Source organism: Equus przewalskii, chromosome 4 (genome assembly GCF_037783145.1).
Source record: "Equus przewalskii isolate Varuska chromosome 4, EquPr2, whole genome shotgun sequence".
Classification (NCBI taxonomy): Eukaryota; Metazoa; Chordata; class Mammalia; order Perissodactyla; family Equidae; genus Equus; species Equus przewalskii.
Genome location: NC_091834.1, coordinates 77318652 through 77339201, shown reverse-complemented (window position 1 = coordinate 77339201; position 20550 = coordinate 77318652). Strand labels below are relative to the sequence as shown.

The 20550-nt window shown below is 40.6% G+C and overlaps 1 protein-coding gene across 6 annotated transcripts in view; it reads left to right on the top strand.

Annotated features, from left to right (window-relative positions):
* TSPAN12 (tetraspanin 12) overlaps window positions 1-20550 on the top strand; it is a 111870-nt gene that overhangs the window by 45661 nt on the left and 45659 nt on the right. For 4 of the 6 annotated variants that reach the window (XM_070616399.1, XM_070616397.1, XM_070616398.1 and 1 more), the window contains 3 exons: window positions 759-894; window positions 14401-14483; window positions 15583-15718. In XM_070616399.1, coding sequence (XP_070472500.1) covers window positions 829-894; window positions 14401-14483; window positions 15583-15718 — 285 coding nt within the window. In that variant the 5' untranslated portion in view covers window positions 759-828. Of the gene's footprint in view, window positions 1-758; window positions 895-1232; window positions 1405-7526; window positions 7710-14400; window positions 14484-15582; window positions 15719-20550 lie in introns of those variants that run through there. The other 2 variants (XM_070616400.1, XM_070616401.1) reach the window with 2 other exon arrangements.

Sequence of the window (20550 nt, the reverse complement as noted above, 5' to 3'; positions counted from 1 at the left end):
TCCTCGGGCAGCGCGGAGCGCGAGGTCGCGGCGGCGGCCGGGGCCGGGGGAGGGGGACGCGAATGACTAACCCGGCGTCTGCACAGCTGCACCGGCCCTAATTCCCCTGCGCCCCTCCCCACCCCCCCGCCCCAGGCTAATCCATCATTCCGGGGCCGAAACATCATTTCTCACGTTCTCCCAAAGAAACCCTAGTCGCCGGGCGGAATCCCAGCTCAGCGCTGCGCCCCCTCCAGTGCCCCGCGCTCAACCCGAGCTGCGGGATGGGGTTGGGGTTGCGGAGTTGGGGGGCCCGGGAACTGTCCTAATGGGAGCGACACTCGCATCCTCGGACTCGCCGGCGGCGCCTGTGACGTCCGGGGTGGGGGGCTGGTAGTGGGGTTTCTAACCTTCGGGACAGTTCCGAGCAGAGCTGTCCCCAAGGAGAAGCGTGGACTGAGGGAGGTTTAAAGAGCGTCTCATCAGAATGCAGAGGACACCGCCGCGTGTCCCCTGAGAACCGGAGTTTACTGTGCGCCTTCATTCATCAGGGGAGTCAATCTTTTCTCTTCCCAGCAGGTGTTATCCGAAGCCGGTTTGGAACTTCTGGGAGTTTAGGTTACTATTATAACCTTAACAAATGATTTCGATGAAGCGATGTCTCGAATGAACTCGGCTTTGGACCAGACTCTGGATCCAGCTGAGAGCTGGCACTGGAGGGATGGGCTAGGGGTGGGGAGCGCGGTCATAAGTCCCCTTCTGTCCCCTGCCCCTTGTAGATCGCTGCTGCTTTGCCCTTGGGGGTAGGATGTGGTAAAAGGATGGAGCTTCTCCCTCCCGGGGCTCACAATGGCCAGAGAAGATTCTGTGAAGTGCCTGCGCTGCCTGCTCTACGCGCTCAATCTGCTCTTTTGGGTAAGTCAAACAGTTGCACTGCACCAACAGGTGGGGACGGCTGGCCTCGGTTTGCTACGGCCGCCACATAATACGCCAAAGGGCATGGCTAAGCATTAATTAATTACGTAGGATCACACCCTCTATTTTTCAGAGAAGTAAATTTTGACCTTAAAATGTCTTTGATCTAGCTCAAGTTCCATTTGTAATTAGAAAAAAGAAATCCACCCCTGGATACTAGTGGCAGTAAAATTAGACTTGAAGTTAATCTAGGGATATAAATAAATGCACGTGCTGGTGCTTGTAGATAAGAAAATTATGACATACTAGTCAGGGAACTGCTTGTTTTGAGGAATTTCAGATAACCATGTGAGCCATAAATTGTTTCCTTACATCATCCTAGTCTATAAAACCTGGTAGGGGCAAGCAGTCTTATTATGTTTTTGTAGGAATTCATACCCAGATAGCCTATCAAAAGACTGGGTAGATTTTTCCAGGAGATTCCATACAGTCTAAAAAGGTGGTTTTCATGTAAGTATTTCTAAGTTGGCAAGGTTTTAAGGAATTTTGTGTATGCTTTTGGAAAATCCCATAACCATTTAAGGAAATAAAATACATAAAATTTAACAAGCTCATGGAAATCTTTATGCCCTATGAGCTAGTGACTTTTTATGCTTTGCACTCAGGCATAAATTTTCATTAAGTGTTATTAATAATCACGTTATTCTTTATGAAACTTATGAGGAAAATGTAAAAATTAAAATTTTGAATGTCGCTTCAGGAAGCTGTCATGCTTAAGCCGACAATTTTGTTTTGCAATTTTGTGTTCTAATAATTTACATTTAAAATATTCTGTTAGAAATTTCAATGCATAATAAATTTATTTGGCTGACTGGCTGGCATTGCCTAGGCTTTTTCACAGCTCTTTTTCATTACATACGGTCTCTGGAGGATGATATTTTGGTTGAGTTACTCCTTATGGATGCCTCCATTTTAAGGTGACAGATTAAGCTTTACTTCAGTGAGCAATCTGAAAGATATTGAAATTGGCAACATTTTTTTCTCAAGATGAAAATTAAAGCATTGAGTAGTTCAGTTCACCACTTGGAAATGTGAAATCACTAATTGGTCTTATTGCCGTTTTTAATTCTAAAAATGAACATTTTTAAGTGGCTCATTAAATTACCTGCTTAGCTAGAAAGTATTAAGATTTCAGACTTGGTTTCTTTAAAATGTGTAATAATTATCACTCCTATTTACTTAGGTTTCACTTTTCTACTTCATGTTTTTAAATTGTAGAATCATAACATTTTTATAACTGAAAGGGGATTTAAAGATGACTTGGTTGAACTTCCCTTACTTTGTGGAGGAGAAAACTAAGTGTAGGTTAGTGACTTGCCAGAGGTCAAATAGCCCAATGATGACAGTGCCAGGAGCAGAACTCAAGCTTTGTCACCTCTAAATAGTGCCTTTACATGGATGATTACTGAGTTTTGAACCTTGGAATTACTAGGATTTTTTGTTGTTCAACAGAGAATAATGCTTTGGAGAATGTCTTAATAATCTGTATTATGTGTGGGGGGGGAATCCAAATATTTTAACAAAAATATTGCTCTTTCGAGTAATGAAATTTGCTTAAGAACACCTATTCCTCAAACTCTTTCAGGGCTCTTTGTGTCCCCAAAGAATGTAAAGTGTTCTTTCTTTGTTGTCACCCTGTACTTCAACTTACTTTCTGTGTGTGTGTTCTCATTTGTTTGTATATTGAGATTGCTTCTCCGTCTCTCCAGCCCTCCTCTTTTCCCAGTATCGCATCCCCTCCAACAGAATAATCCATGTTAGCTGTCTAAGTAGCATCCCTCTGTATTTTTATTTCGTACAAAGATCTATTTACCCATACCTGTGCGTGTATACCCATTTATGTGCGTTCATATGTACACTCACAATATTTTTTGTTAAATTGTTTTTGTCACTGGGTTAGAGTCACAGGAGTGGGATTGCTGTGTCAGAGAGTATGTAACAAGGACAACAAGAAAACAGCTAACATTTATAGAGTTCTTCTTATGTTTGCCAGGCACATGTAGTGCCCCAGTTTCCTAGTCTGTAAAATCAGAGTGATAGCTCCTGTTTTTTAGAGTTGTTGTGAGGATTAGATGTCTGTAAAGCGCTTGAACAGTGGCACTTAAGAAGTGCTGTCTAGGGGCCTGCCCCGTGGCCAAGTGGTTAGGTTCCTGCGCTTCGCTTCAGTGACCCAGGGTTTTGCCAGTTCAGATCCTGGGTGTGGACATGGCACCGCTCATCAGGCCATGCTGAGGTGGCGTCCCACATAGCACAGCCAGAGGCACTCACAACTAGAATATACAACTATGTACTGGAGGGCTTTGGGGAGAAGAAGGAAAAAAAAGAAGATTGGGAACAGATGTTAGCTCAGGTGCTAATCTTTAAAAAAAAGAAATGCTGTGTATGGAGTAGTAGTAGAAGCAATAGTAGCACATAGTAGTACTTGCAGCTGTTACTACTAGTACTACAATAATTACGCTCATGTAGATTACCAGGAGGTGGATTGCTGAATCAAAGGAATCCTTATAGTAGTAATTGTTTTTGTGATTAATACTGCTCCTACCACTGCCACTGCTACGTTTCTTTGACCCAGCAATCCTGTCCTGGGAATTTGTCCTCTAGAAATAAAAGCACCAGTACACCCCCATCACCTGTACACAAATATTTGCTGCCATGTTGTTGGCGTTATGGCACTTTTTAACTTTTGCCAGTCTGAAGGGTTTAAAGCATTATGTCACTGTTACTTTACTTTTTACTTCCTCCACTACCATTGGACATGAGCGTCACTTTACATATTTTCATATATATCATTTCTTTGCATAGTTCATATTCATTAAATATTTCATATTTACCATTTAGGTTTGCCCTCTTGTCTGTTGATTTTATTTATCAGTTGCTATGTAATAAACACATTTTTATATGTTGTTTTTAATAGAATTTTTCTCTAGAATTTTATATATTATTTTACATTCTTCTGTTCTTTTAATGTACCTACCTTTCTTGTCTTGGTTAAAGTTTCTTTTTCTGTATGGACTTTAACATTATTTTATACAATTACAGATATCCATCGGGATTTTTGTTGGATTTGTATGAAATGTACATGCTAACTTTGGGAAAATTGATGTTGTTTTTTCAGTGTTAAAGCAATGTTTGCAGATCCTATATTTCCTTGTGAGTCAGAAGCAGTTTTCAGCCTTGTGCTAGGCGCATGCCTGGGCATTCTTACACTACTCTCTCATCTCATTCTCCTAAGAGCCCTGGAAAATAGCGCTTGTTTTTTAGGTAAAGAGAAGTTACTCAGAGAAGTTCAGTAACTTGCTAGCAAGGACTAGAACAGGGATTCAAAGTCTAATTTTTTTCCTCCAGGTATGGTGGAAGTTGTGCTACTGGAAAGGGTGGTGAATTTATTTGTGGAGAAGTAAACATCCTCAGTAGAAAGGGATTAGCTGTTCACCTGCTCATTCCAAGTCCTCTGGAGCGGTGCTTTTCAAACCTCCATGTGCAAAGGAGTCACCTGGGCATCTCATTACAATGCAGGTTCTGATTCAGTATGTCTGGGGTTGGGCCTGGGCATCTGCATTTCTGAAAAGCTCCTCTGTGATGCTGCTGCTGCTGGTCGGCATGCTTCACCTTGAGGAGCAAGGCTTCAGCCCTTGGTTTTAGTTCTCGTTGAAATTAGGAGCAGAATGAACCAGTGTGGCATATGGACCTCACTTAAACCAGACTTCACATCCTTAGCGTGGAGAGGCAGATTGTTCCTGTCTCTGGTTTTGCAGGACTGAGAAACCTGCCCTCCTAATCTCTGAGATCAAGAGCTGTAGCCGTTTACTCTTCACTTGACATTTTAAAGAGAACTTTGTCCTGTCTATTTCTACCATACGGGTCCCCTCTCCTCTTCTCTGCTCCACAAGGATTTTAGGGAAAGGAAAAAAAAATCTTAATTGGGAAAGCACTGAAGACCTATGGATTTATGTTTTGCTGTTCTGGGAGTTGAAAATCAAACTGGGGGATATTTTTTTTAATTGAAAAAATACATCTTGCTTTTTTTTTTTTTTAAATGTGAGACATAGACATGTGTAAGAGGAAACAATCCACAGCACATTCAAGATCACAAATGCACTGCATTCTCTTCTTTGCTATGGGTCCAGTCACCTAGGTTTGCCATCTGAGTGGCTCGTCCATGTTGTGAAGAACCCTGATCCCCGGGAGCTGTACTGGGTTGGCAGGCAGCACTGGGCCTTCTAGGTTTGTCATGAGTGACATGGTTGGTAATGGAACACCGTGCATGTGAGTAAACTGCCCTGAGACCTCTTCGGAGACCATGATTCACATTTGGGCCATGATGGAGTGAGGAAATGGGTTATTTTTATTTCAAATTTATCACACTTTTACTATTTAAATAGCATACTATCTAAATAAATGAAACCTTCCTCCATTTCAGACTTTTGCCTTCTTTAGACAGTAATTTTCTGCTATTGGAAGTATGGATAAATATGGTTCTTTTTGGACATTCCTGTTATTGTCGAACACTTAACATTCATCAAAATGTTTGTTTATTATTTTCTGAAAATATAATATTCTGTCTGTGTTTTAAACTCCTACTTCTCACCAACAGATAGGAGCCATTGTTTCTCACTTACCATTGCTAAAGACAGCAGCAATAGAGAGGGACTGCCCTGATTAAATATGAAAAGAAAACTATTATTAAATATTATTCAAAGAAACTTATTATTAAATATTAAACATATTATTAAATATGAAAAGAAAACCTAAAAAGTGGACAGGAAATTTAGTTTGTGCTTTGGGGATATATGCAAGGTAGACAAAACAAACAGAAGGCTCAGTGTTTCTTTTTCTCTGGCCGTCTGTAGTGAACTTTAGGTGTTTGACCCAGCATACTCTAAGAAGATTCTTGACAAGTGGATATTTGCATTCACATGGCATTTATAATGTCATATTAAAATACTACTTTTTAAATTGATGCCCCCCAACTTTATACCATGAAAGACATTCAAGTTTTCCTTAACTTTTCCTGTGGAATCATAGAGAATGCTCCAACAAATGTTAGTACTTTTTTTTTTTTTTGGTGAGGAAGGTTGTCCCTGAGCTAACATCTGTGCCTGTCTTCCTCTTTTTGCTTGAGGAAGATTGTCCCTGAGCTACATCTGTGCCAATCTTCCTCTTTTTTGTATGTGGGATGCTGTCACAGCATGGCTTGATGAGCAGTGTGTAGGTCTGTGCCCAGGATCTGAACCCGAGAACTTCAGGCTGCTGAAGCAGAGTGTGCAAACTTAACCACTGTGCCACCAGGCCAGCCCCTGAATGTTAGTGCTTTTTTAAAGTAAACTTTAGTCTCTGGGCAAAGCTGATTCACTTTTTTAATATAGTGTGGGTCAGCTGTGCAAAGGGGCCACTGCATGCTTCGTAAAGAATGCTTTTTGAGGAGAAAGGCATGGAGAGTTCTTTGGAGCACAACCCTGCTGCAGACTGGAGCAGCAGATTCCTCACTCATACTTCCCCACTCAGAGCAGTCGCAAGCTGGGGCGCTGGGGAAGTGGAATTGGAGTTTGCTGCCGGACTGCACAGAAACTGCTCTGTCGAGGGACCCATTTTACCCTCCTTTTACCTGCAGTGCTTACAAGGTGACCAGATAATTTGTCATGGAAATCAGGACACTTGTGGGAGTGAAGTGCAGAGGATGTCTACTAATAATTATACCACAACAACGCAGGCTCAAAGCAGATTCTCCGGTCAGAGCAGGATGTATGGTCTCCCTGTCTACAGGGCAGCGTGATGATCTATAAAAACCATTAGTCAGAACAGCTCCAGGGTGCTATTGATTTATTCAGCTCTAATTAATAGATGTTCATGCGTAAATGATGCCCATGAGTCATCTCCGGAACTCATTTCAGCCATCTCTTACGTTGCCTGTTCTTTCACAGCATTCGTGAATAGTGTTAGCTGTCTGCTCTCTTTTCTGCTGCTCGTCCCTTGGTAGAAGGGAAGCTGGTGAGGCATGAACTGACCAAAAGGCAGAGGGGAGCAGGCATGGGAACATGAAATACACATGTTACTGAGAAGTACTGACCCTGGGCTGCCAGCCTCCAAACAATCAAGAATTGATTTACCTTTACTTTCAATAAATAATCACAATTTGAATCCTTTTTTGTTTTTTAAGAATAAAGGGAATTTTAAAAGCACCTAGTCCAATTTCTCCAATTTTTTTCTTTTGTTTTTGAGGAAGATTAGCCCTGAGCTAATATCTGCTGCCAATCCTCCTCTTTTTGCTGAGGAAGACTGGCCCTGAGCTAACATCTGTGCCCATCTTCCTCTACTTTATATGTGAGATGCCTGCCAAAGCGTGGCTTGACAAGCGGTGCCGTGTCCGTACCCGGGATCCGAACCGGTGAACCCTGGGCTGCCGAAGTAGATGTGTGAACTTAACTGCTGCACCACCAGGCCAGCCCCAAATTTCTCCATTTCTAAGATGAGAAAACAGAGGTTCTGAGAGTTTGAATTACTTGTCCTGGTTGTCTGTACAGACAGAACTGTAACTAACATTGTGATCTCTGCATTCTGCTCTTTACTAACAGATTTGACATACAAAGGAAAGTTCAGGTGTGTGGTTTTAGACATCTGTCAGCCTTGAACAGGAATGCTTGTGTCACTGTCACCTTCTATGAGACTGTATATCATGTATGGCGTGTATGGCAGAGAGTTGAAGGATTTAAAAGTCTGCTTTTGACTGTGACCTTGCTCTTTGATGGATACTATAGGTATGCATTTCATAATAAATTTAGGGAATGTGCCTACTCATAAAATTCTGATTTAGAAAGCAACTTGATTTAATACTTATTTTTACTTAATTGGACGCAAGCAAAACCAGAATATATCTCCAGCACTGTAAATTTCATATTTATAAATATTTGTGGAGAGCTTGCATTTTCTAAGTGTTTTGCAAGACAGAATCTGACAACTGTCCTGCTAAGTTGTACGTTAAATATATTTCTATAAAGTAATACTTGTGTTATTTTCTAAATATTTCCTTGAAGTACAAATAATATTTTACAATATTGGAGAAAATGTAAGGAGCTATACTCCTAGTTACATATGATAACTACAATGTTGCTAATGATTTAATCGTCATGACTGACAGTTGAAGAATTATTTTATTTTAATTTGGAAAGTTAGCAGAAAATACCATTATTAGTAAGGAGTCTTGAATTGGCTTGCATTTGTGCTTCTAGATTTACTGACATCAGGTTCAGTTATTGAGGTGACCTTGCCTCATTTTAGCTTAGTTTCTTGCTATAGCATGCAGCATATTTGTTGATTCTGTTATTATTTTCTCAATCTCAGTGAGTAAAATGGCACTTTGAGAATGCAACTGTTCTCACACATTTAATGCAGCTGGAATTCATGTCATACTAAAAAGATGTTTATTCCCAGAGTTGCTTGTTTACTGTAAGAGAAAGCTTTGTACTGATATTCTTTATTTTGACTAACGTTCTGTGGACAGCTATGATGCTTGGGTAACTCCTGTGAAAAAACCAGTAAACCAGTAGGGCCAAGTGGAGCAAAATGTGTAGTTTAAAGGACTTTTTAGAACACTTAAGCCAGCTTCTGACCCGATATATAAATCTTAGATTTTGTGATTCAGTAAGCATCTCTCTAGTGGAAAACTTCCAGTATAGAAAGCTTAGTTAAAGCATCACCTAATTTTTGGTAAAGATCTCTGATGGTTAGCTTATCTAGCAAGTTGAAATCATCTCCCTTTAGTTTAATTATTTCCTCATTCATTCATCTAATAAATACTAGGCCTCATTACTGGGCCTGGTACTCTGCTGTGTGGTGGGGTTCTAAATAGTGTCTGTACCCTCCAGTGGAGTGAGATGGGGGGGTCAAATAGGAAACAGTAGACGGCTGCTCTGTGAGGTCTGCATAAGAGCATTGGCTGTGGGTGAGGAGGGAGTTGGGAGAAAATCTTTACACTCTGGCTGGTATTTGAGCTGGTCTTTAAGGATAAGGTTGCTCTGTTCATGAGGATAGAAAGGCTGGAGCAGGATAGCATTCTAGGGAGAGGGAACGGCATGGGTAAAGACAAAGGCTTCGGGAGATCTCATGGTGCATTTTGGAGAAGTCCAAGCGGATTTTTGTCGTCTGAGTACAGAATGTGTATGTGAAGGAGCTGGCAGGAAGCAGGTTGAAGAGACAAGTTAATGGGTGACTGAAGAGGGCCTGGTGTGTCCTACTAAAGAGTTTAAACTCTATTCTCTAGGAGAGAGTCAGGGGAAATGGAAGTGAGAGCTGGGGAGGAGCCATAAGGGGCAGCTATTAGAGCTTTCTAAGCAGAAGAACTTGATCTGTGATTTATCAAGCTAAGTGAAGGGTGACTTTGAGGTGGAGTCTGTGAGCTGGAGAGTTCTGTGATAAGGTGGCTATAATTGCCTGGCAAGAGAGTGAGGGCCTGAACCAGCCCGAAGTGGCAGGAAAGGGGGAGGAATTCACCAGATGTGTTGCAGGAACAATCTGTAGGACTTGAAAGTAATTAGATGTAGGACAGAGGAAGAGGGAGAGGCTCAGGCTGCCTGCCAAGTTGCCAGTTTATGTGATTGAAGCCTTGATTATTCCATTTACCAAGATAGGAAAAACTGCAAGGGACACACAGGCTTCCAGAGGAGTGGAGATGAATTCAGTTTTAGAGAGGTTCAAATTGAGAATGGCCGTGGAAGTCCAATAGGTAGCCACATCACAGAGCTTCCTCCCTCATCCATTTGGTAGACCTTTGATGTCTGAAGATTCCATTTCTGAGATGATTTAGGAGTTGTCTAGTCTGTTGAACTGACTGAGAAAGATGAAAAGGAAGCCCTGAGGTCAGAAGTGACTAGAGATGATATAGGTAACATAAATAAGACTCTTACTGCGTATTTTTGTCATGTAAAGCCTCTACAAAGTAGGACTTACTATTATAACATTTTATATGTGAGGCAACTGAGGCTTAGGAAAGATTAAATGACGTGCCCAAAGTCATATAGCCAAAAAGGAGCAGAGCTGGAATTCAAAACAAGGCTTCTTAATCCAATGGCTTCCCGTTATCATCATGGTCAAGACCCTAAGCCTTAAAATGACCTTGAAGACTCTGTGTGATCTGTCCCCTGCCTGACTTTCCATTCTCACCACCAGCCAATTTCCCTTGAACATATCATGCTGCCTTCCACCCTGGGACCTTTGCTGTTCTTTCTCACTGGAATGTTCTTTTCAACTTCCCTCTCCCTAATTAATTTGATAATTACCCTTCAGTTCTCAGCTCTCTTATAGAAGTCCCTTTGGCCCCGTGGAATAGGTCAGGTGCCCCAAAAAGAGTTCTCATAACAATTTGTATTATTTCTTTTCAATACTTATTACAGTTTGCAGTTATACATTTGAATCTCTGATGAGTTGATTAGCGTGTGTCCACTTAGTTAATTTTACCATAAAAGAGAGATGGTGTCTGTTACTGCCCATCAGTGTATCTCCAGCACATACCATAGCACCTGGCAGAGAGCAGCTGGTCAATACACAGTACAATATACAAAATGAAGGATCTGATAATATTGATACCTCTCAGAGCTATGATATTGAAAATTGGCTAAACAGCCTGTAAGAAATTAGAGGGTGGAGAAACCAAGATCAGCTATTACTTTGAAGAGTGATAAAGAGAGAAGAGAATTATTGATAGCTGCAAAATAATGAGGTAATTAAATAAAATAGCACGTTAATGGACTTTCCTGTCCCTCATGAAACTTACAAGGTATTTAAAGACACGTATAGCCAAGTAGAGAATATATAGCCTCAGATTTAATCAAGTAGTCCATGGTCTTCTGCTAGCCCTGTGTTTTAATAGCTTCTATTATTATCTAGGTGTCATTATTTAGGTCAAAAGAATGAGAGACGACTGCCATTGAGAAGATAGTGTGTTATGCTCATCACAGGGGGCGGGCAAGAGAGGAATCACTGGTTACAAGGCCGAGAGAGAGATGGGGACTGGGCAAGTGTTTTCATTGTGGTTTCCTTGAGAAGGAATGGGCAAGCCAGGGTCACTAAGTGTAGGATTGGCTAGTTTGAGTACTTTCAGCAGGCTCTGGAGTACAGGGGCTGTCCCTAGTTGTCTGGCACCTGAACCTTGGGTTGATTAGGGCCAATATAGAGTGGCCTGGAATAAGAGAGCTCCATAAAGAAGTTGGTTGAGGGTGTGGGCTTTGGATTGGTTGGTTTGTATTTGAAAATCAGAAGTGTGTCCCGTCCCAGGGAGAAGGACTCCTCTTCAGGGTGGGTGGAAGGCGGACAACCAGGAAGGCAGGAAGCCAAGGCAGGGTGACTCAGGCATATTATTAGTTTCTCTAGACCAAGGTGTTTCCAGCATATGCCTGTAGAAAAGATGTTAAAGCCTCAAGTTTACAGAAGCTCGAAGCATGGCTAATACACTGTGGCCGACCCACTGGGTAACTTTTATTAGATTTACAATCTGTTCTTCATTCCCAGCAGAAATGAGGATAATAACTGGCCGAATTCTTCTCTGAACTGTTGTCCCAGGGTTCTTAACCTGACTTAGGCCATTGACCCCTGAACCCCCATTCACCAAAGAATATGGTTCAGATATTCAGACTGAGCCTGACTGCTACAGACCACCTGGCACTGCCTCCTTTTTTTTAAAGGAACGCTGAACGCTATGCAGGCTAGACTCCTCACCATCTCTGGAACTTATCATGCTTGTTTCTAAACGTGGAAGGCAGTTAGTGACTAAACCTTGCTCTCCAAAGCCCGAGGGCCTGGGTTTGAATCCCAGCTCTGCCACTTAGGATCTGTGAGACTTTGAAGAGGTTACTTCACTTTTCCGTGCTTGATGGTACTTTTTTATAGTCTGTAATTATCTGCTTTATGTATTTATTCCCTGTGTCCCTCAAGAAGCTCCACCAAGGCTGGGATTTTGCTTCTTTTATTCATTGTTGAGTCTCTGAGTCTCATACAGACAGTACAAGGCAGATAGTAGGTGTTAAGCATATATTTGCAATCTAATGGTGGACAAGTGAATTGGCTTGTTTTCCAAGCAGGCAGCCATACTTCATGTTACAAGCGGTCGTAGAGCTCTAGGTGATCGGCTTACTGTGGAGCTGTTATCCAGAAAGCATGTTTCATGGCCATTGCTTGAGTCAGAACAGATTCATTCCTACCTTTATTCATTATATCAACGTTTACAGCTAAATCTGTAAGACGCAATGAGAACTGATGTTCATTAAGATGACAGAAATTACTAAAAATCAAGTTAGTTGAATTTCACTATGTTGTGCTTAAGAAGATAAGTATAAGGCACATTTGAGAAAGAGTTCCATCAAAATAAGAAAAACTGTCAGAACTTAGGTTAACTTTCAGCTTTTAGAAAAGCTTCCCTGATAGACTCTTTTTGAACATGTTCTAGTTACTTTCTTTCTTCCTTCCTTCCTTCCTCCCTCCCTTTCTCTCTCTCTTTCTTCCTCTCTTTCTCTCTTTCTTTCTTTGAGGAAGATTGGCCCTGAGTTAATATCTGTTGCCAATCTTCCTCTATTATATCTGGGATGCCACCATAGCATGGCTTGATGAATGGTGCTAGGTCTGTGCCCAGGATCCGAACCTGTGAACCCCGGGCCATCGAAGTGGAGTGCAGGAACTTAACCACTATGCCACAGGGCTGGCCCCTAGTTTCTTTTTTTAAAAATGGTTTTGAATTATGGAAAATTTAAAACATATACGAAAGTAGGAAGCACAGTATAATTAATCCCCAGTTACCCATTACCCAGTTTCAACAATTATCAGTGTAGGCTCCACTTCCCACCTAACCGCACGTATCATGACTATTGATTAAGCCAAATCCCAGTCACCTTATATTTTATTCATGATTACTTCAGCATATATCTCTAAACGATAAGGATCCTTTAAAAATTAACCGTGATATCACTGTCATATCTAAAATAATAAACAATAATTTCTTAATATTTTCAAATATCCAGTTATGTTAAAAGATCCCCAGTTATCTCATAAATTGTCCCTTTGTGACTGATTTTTTTGAATCAGGATCCAAATCAGGTACACATTTTGCATTGGGTAATCTCTTAAATCTTTAAAAATTTGTAACAGTTTCTCCTTCCTTCTTTTTTTCCCCACTTGCCAGTCTTTTTAGTTGAAGAAACGAGATCATTTGTCCTGTAAACTTTCTCATATTCTCGATTTTGCTGATTGCGTCCCTTTGGGGGCATTTAACAAGTTTAAATCTATTTTCTATATTTCCTATAAACTGATAGAGCTGGAGGCTTGATTAGATTCAGATTTGACTTTTTGTGAAAATACTTCAAGGGTATCTCTGTGCACTTCCGATTGTGTCACACTGGGGGACACATTGTATCTGATTTTCTCTTTTTGTGATACTGAAATTGATCAGCGAGGTCTGGTATTTTCCATCAGCCTGGTCTTCTCCGTTCTAAAGTCCCCATCAGCCATCCATGTAATGCGGTAGTTCTCAGCCCCAACTACTCATTAGAACATCTGAGGAACCTTCACACATTTCTGATGCCCAGGCCCTGCTCCCGAGAATTGATCCAGGGTGGACCTGGCCTGAGTAATTTTTTGAGTCCTAGGTGATTCTGGTCTACAGACAGGACTGAGCACCACTGACCTGCTAATTTTGGCAGCCACTGGGGATCTTTGCCTAGAGGTCTATTATTTCAGAAAGGGTTCTTAAATAGTCATATTCTATCATACTTTCTGCACACATTAGCGGCACTTCTTCTGTAAAAACTTTCATTAAGTCTTTGGTTCTCTCTTTGGTTTGTATAGGAAAGGTAGAATGAATAGTGGATTCTTATCAGTTTTCTGAAGAGTGAGTTGACTATCCAACATCCTACAAAGGTGACCAGTGAGTTTTGTTTAGGTATTATTATAAGTTCATAGATTTTAGCATATTTAATATGTTTCAAACCATTGCATTATTATTATTACTATTATTTTGATGCTTAAATTGTCTAACTAACATTCATTAGCCAATGGAAGACTTTTCAAGTTGGCTCCTCTGACTTTTGTTGACAACGTCAGTAGTACTTGATAGCTTCCTTGCTTTTAAGTATGACAGCATGTTTTGGGCTCATCTTATATGTTTGATAATTTAGTTGTTCTGTTGCCTCCTCATCTTGTCCAATTCCTGTCCTGAACCTGGGATTAGCTATTTAATAGTTTAGCTATCCGTATCCTATCAGGTGACGTTTTATTTAGTGGCTATGACATGATTACACAACGGAATGGCAGATATTTATAGTAATAGTAAATTGCAACAGGAGGTAAATGGTACTTAGGAGAAAGCGTCATGATTATGTAATGAAAATCCATACTTTTTTATTGTTAATCCTACAGAGAATGTTGCGTAAATCCTTGGTAACCAATTTGTATTTGTTTTTCTCCCAGTTAATGTCCATCAGTGTGTTGGCAGTTTCTGCTTGGATGAGGGACTACCTAAATAATGTTCTGACTTTAACTGCAGAAACAAGGTAGGCGTTACAGTTAATGATTGATTTCTTTCACCGGGTTTCCTCAGATGCTAGTTTCTGTTACCATTGCTCTCAGCTGATTAGACGGTGGTGCTCTTCCGTGATCATTTGGAAAGTGTTTCCTGCCCATGGCAGCCTCTGTTGCAGACACTTGCATTTTCTAGCATTCTCATTAAGGTGTGCCACTGGTCTTAGAGAACATTTCTGGGTATGGTAATACCAGTCGCCTGTCCTCCTGACAGTATGTCAGTTATGTCATATTTACATAGAAAGGACAGCATAGCTACTTTTCTCTAAGAAAATCACTGCCAACCTTCTTACCTTTGTATTCCTGAGTTAGTGAAAACCAAACCCAGCAACGCCATTTTCTTCTCAAATTTCAAAAGTTGAACCACTGACATCGCAAGGGGCAAATTACTTAACTTCTCCCACCCTGAGTTTCTTCATCTCTCAATGGGGATTGTAATATATGTGTATCACTCTGAAATGTCGTAAGGATTAACTGAGATACGTTTTTGTAAAATCCTTAACGCAATGGAGCTTAGCAATGGTAATTTTTGATATAATTATTATTATCCTTACTATTATAGTTCTAGTTAACGATTTTTTCATAGTTTTCTAACGAAAATCATCTCTCTCCCTTCCTCTTTCTTTTAATACAGACCAATTTCCCATTACATAGCAGTCTTTCACATTTTGGGGAAGGGTCAGTAGTGAGGGAGAAAGAAAGAGCTGCACTTGGAGTCCCGGATCCGAGAAGAGGGAGATTCTTCTCAGCTGGAAGATAGCGAAGGGTCCCGTGGGGTTTCCTCAGGCTAAGGCTTCGGAGCTAATTGTAGATCGACTTCTTATTGAGGACTCCTCTCTTAAAATATATTTTAAATGAGTTGAGGTAGGAATGCTACCACTTGTATAAAAAACTAAACAAAATAAAACAAGCAAGCCCATTGGTGCTTTTGAGAATAGGAATACAGTCATCAGTTTTGAGGCATGATGATTTAAAGGATCGTTAACTCAAATCACGATTGTGTCTTCCTATGTCTTGGGTGCATCTCGACTGTATTTTGTTTATAATATGACACTGTCGTTCTTCTTTCAGGGTGGAGGAGGCTGTCATCCTGACTTACTTTCCTGTGGTTCATCCGGTCATGATCGCCGTTTGCTGTTTCCTTATCATAGTGGGCATGTTAGGATACTGTGGAACAGTGAAAAGAAACCTGTTGCTTCTCGCGTGGGTATGTGTTTATATCTCCTCTTTATTATGGTTAAGTGACCAACCAGTAGTGTATTATTTTTTCATCAGTGCACAAGGTTACGTGCGTAGGGAACTGTGAGAGCAGTGCTCTAATCTGTGCTAATTGTTCAACATCCTGTGAGAAGGGAAGCGTTCTTTCCATGAGAGATGATTTCAATACAAGTATTTGCTGTACTCAAACATGAGGTATGCAAATAGGTATGCTATTTAATTATTTCCCTTAGGCTGTGTGTTGACACTTTTATTTGAAAGTTCGAGTTTTTCTAGGGTCAGGGACCTTATTACTACTTAGGTTCTTCGGGACAAGAACTAAAAGGTCATAGTGGAACTGTTTCTTTTTCTCTCTTCTTCTTTTTTTTTTTTATGAGGAAGATTAGCCCTGAGCTGACATCCGCTGCCAATCCTCCTCTTTTTGCTGAGGGAGATCAGCCCTGAACTAACATCTGTGCCCATCTTCCTCTATTTTATGTGTAGGACGCCTGCCACAGCATGGCTTCATAGGCGGGGTATACATCTGCACCTGGGATCCAAACCGGCAAACCCTGGGCCCTGAAGCAGAGCGCATGAACTTAACCACTATGCCATCAGGCTGGCTCTTCGTTTTTTAAACAAACCCACCATATAGAAATTCAGTTGGTGAGGTAGCAGACAGGCCTTACGATCCTGGCACTGTTTTACATAGTTTAATGGATATAAGTCTCACTTTCTATAACTTAGTGGGTTTTTCTTTTCATTCTGAAAGAGTTGGACTAGATTACTTCTTAAATTCCCTTTAGCACTCAAATTCTTCGATTCCAAAATCTATGATTAGACTTTTAATTAAAAAATTAGTAAGCTCTCTTTAACATTGAAAATTTGAGCCAATTAAAAATACAGCTTATATATAGACTTTTTGCAGCACATTGAGTGTATAAAATATTGCATGTTAATGGTACCAGGTAGTAAGGCTGCTAACACGTAATTGCAGACATATCAGACTCCTAAAAAATTAATTCATTGAGTATGTTCTTTCTTTGCAGTGGTTCTCAACGCTAGCTGTGCATTAATTTCTTGTAGGGAACTCGAAAACAAAATTTTAACAGTGTGCTGATACGCTGGATATCTGCAAGGAAAAAAGCCCCGATTTGTAGCATTTGAAGATTTCTGTGGGGTAAATACTCCCAGCGTGGTCAGTGTCGGGCTACCAACGTGGCATCATTGATTGCAGAGTTGGGAGAGATGAGCTCAAACTGGCTCTCAGGAGCCAGCTCCTGCACACCAGTGATTGATTGGCTCCCATCCCAAGCCAACTAAAACAGTCTTAGCGTGAAGCTGAGAAGTCTTCTCAGTTTCTTTCTTTCTTTTTGTTTGTGAGGAAGACTTGCACTGGAACATCCTGTGTTAATGTATTACTTGGCTTCTTGGAAGATAACTCTTCAGAAGGACCACGGCTGGAAAACAGAAAATAAACCACACTCAGAGAAGGGGAACAGGCCCACTGTCTTGCTTCTCTCCATTTTGGTATATATACAGCGAGAAGGAGAATGATGGAAGGGATTGGGCTCTTATTTTGCAATTTAAGATATTTGGACAATAATTTAAAGATAAACTAAAGGATTTGCTTTTTTTTGTTTTTTGAGGAAGATTAGCCGTGAGCTAACTGCTGCCAATCCTCCTCTTTTTGCTGAGGAAGACTGGCCCTGAGCTAACATCTGTGCCCATCTTCCTCTACTTTATATATGGGACTCCTACCACAGCATGGCTTGCCATGCTGTGCCATGTCGGCACCGGGATCCGAACTGGCGAACCCTGGCCTGCCGAAGTGGAACGTGCATACTTAACGGCTGCGTCACAGGGCTGGCCCCAAGGATTTACTTTATGTGAAACTTATAATTGAAAGGGTGGATAAAGTATTTTAAACTTAAAAAAAAATCTCAGAATCCTTTTCTAAAATCGCAGTCTTACAGTGATGTCCCATTTATACAACCAATTTAAGTATGGCTGCTGTTCTCTCCCCGCTAACCCTCCCAGCTTGTATGACTCTGGATGGTCCCTGGACTGTGGGATGGGGTAGGGTGGGAGAGCATATTTCATGGAACCTCAAAGACTTTTAGAAACATATTTTGAAAACCATTTATGCATCCCATTAGGCTACTTGAATGCTGGTAAAGTAGATTGACAAAGAACAAAGTAGTTTGGTTTCTACTCGAGGCAGGATGAGTCATAGAAACTAGTGCGTGAGACGCTAGTCTGTGAGGCTGGAAAGAGCCTTATGATGCAAAGGTGACTTGGAGGACTGAGGTTCTAAGGGCAGCTAACTTGTTCATTCATTCATTCTTCAAATACTATTGAGGATATAGGCACTACCGGTTTTTGCCATCAGACCAGTGTGTATGATAGACAGATAATTCCATTACTCCCTCATAAGACCTCTAATATAGTTTACACTGGATGCTCTGAGGTCAGAGAGGAGGAGCTCCAAACTCAGCCCTAAGGGGTCAGCACCTCCTCTAGGAAAATGATGAGCATAGATTGATGCAGCGGCTTTATTCCTGCCGCTCCCCACCTTTGCTTGTTGGATGTGGTCTTTTTCACAAAGCAGCCTTTGACAGCTTTTCCCTTGCTAAAGAATGATCTGTGGGTCTCAACTCCCAATTACCTGTCAGTCATAACCAAGCTGCACCTGATCTGCGTCTCTGGCTTGCTTTCCATGGCCTTCTCCAAACAGTTGCAAAGTCCTGTATGTTCTCAGGAGCCGGTCCTCTCTTTTCGACTCTTATTTGGAATGCTCAGGTTCAGGCTTTCCTGACTTCTTGCGGAAACAGTGCAGAGCCCCTTAACTAAACTTCCTGCCTCTGTTGTCTCCTTCTAACTTATGCAAAACCAATGCTGCTATGTTAATAGACTGCAACGATGATCACATGACTCCTCTGTTCTGAAAACTCGAAAGACCCCTGGTTGGGTAGTGAAGTATTTAGAGAAGCCTCAATCTTGCATCAAGCTTTTCTACAATCAAGGCTTCATCTATCATTTTTAGCTTTCTAACATGCTTCATTATTCTCTGGTCAAAGTGTATTTTCTGACCCTTGGACAAGCTTTTGTTGCTCTGTTTTTCCCTGCTCTTACTCTTGCTGTCCCCGTAGCTGGGAATTTCTTCTTAATACTTTTGTTTTGATACTACCAACCTGTTAAGGCTTGTCTGAAATACTACCTCCTGAAATCATAATAATGACAAAGGTGATGATGATAATCAAACTGGTTAACATTTCTCAGGTACTTATGCTGTAGAGATTTACATGAATTTTTTTAATGAAGATTTTTACAAGAATTAATTTTGTCCTCTCCACAATTCTGAGATCAAGAGTATTATAATTCCCATAATAGATGAGGAAATGAGGCACAGATTGGCTAAGTGATTTGCCTAAGTTTTCATAGCTAGTAAATGGAGAATCTGGTATTCAGACCATGGCAATCTAGTTCCAACAAGATTATTTGTAGCAACTTCACTATTTTACTCTATAATTGCTGCCTTTTCCTAAATGCTTATAAACATATCTCACATTGTATAAAAAATTTTTCCTATGATCTTTCATGTTAAACCTGACAATAATCATCCAAGATAGATAATTATAAGTGAGGTTCAGAGAGGTTCAGTAAGATGTCCAAAGTCACTCAGCACTAACAGATAGAGCTTTAATTCAGACCTCAGCATTTCCTACTGCCAAGCCCACTCTCATTGGGCCTTTACTGATGTCTCTAATAGAGGCTTCTCAAGCTTTGAACTCCAGTGCATTTCTCTTGTTATAAATTTCCTTTTTGTTTTTTTTAATTGGGTCATGACCACTCTAGAATTGAGGGTTTTGGGTTTTTAACAAATTTTATTGAAGTCATAATAGTTTATCACATTGTGAAATTTCAGTTGTACATTATTATTTGTCAGTCACCATATATATGTGCCCCTTTACCCCTTATGCCCACCCCCAACCCCCTTCCCCTCTTATAACCACTAATCTTTTCTCTTTGTCCATGTGTTTGTTTATTTTCCACATATGGGTGAAATCGTACAGTGTTTTTCTGTCTGGCTTATTTTGCTTAACATAATACCCTTGATGTCCATCCATGTTGTTGCAAATGGGACGATTTTGGTTTTTTTTTATGGCCGAGTAGTATTCCATTGTCTCTATACACCACTCCTTCTTTATCCATTCATCAGTCGATGGGCACTTGGGTTGGTTCCACATCTGGCTGTTGTGAATAATGCTGCAATGAACATAGGAGTGCATAAGTCTCTTTGAATGGTTTATTTCCAGTTCTTTGGATAAATACCCAGTAGAGAGATAACTGGGTCATATGGTATTTATTAAATTTCGTTTTTTCATGACTAGCCCAAACTACCAGACTACAAACAACTTGATAATATGAACATTCACCTTGTCTATTGCTTTAATCAATTTTATTAAGTTGAATAATGGACGGGAAACTAGAACAGTGTGAGTAGTACCGGCCAGCAGATGTGCTGATAATGAGATAGTGAGATTTTAAAGGAGGATCCTGGCTGTTGAATAGGTTTAGACTACAAGGGAATGGCTTGTTGAGTTGGGGAGTGGGGGTGGGAACTAATGCAAAATACGACATGATATTAGGTCTCTGGCAAATATTTACAAGGCAACTCTCATGGTTTCTTCCTTTGTGTCCTTTAGCTTTTTATCCTAATTAAAAATTTCTTTTTAAAGAAGTTCCTTACTTTTATTTTGGATGTAAATATTTAAACAAGCTCAATGTATTCAGTCCGACTTCTCGAGTTCCCTGGATTCAAAGTCTTTTTTCACTTTT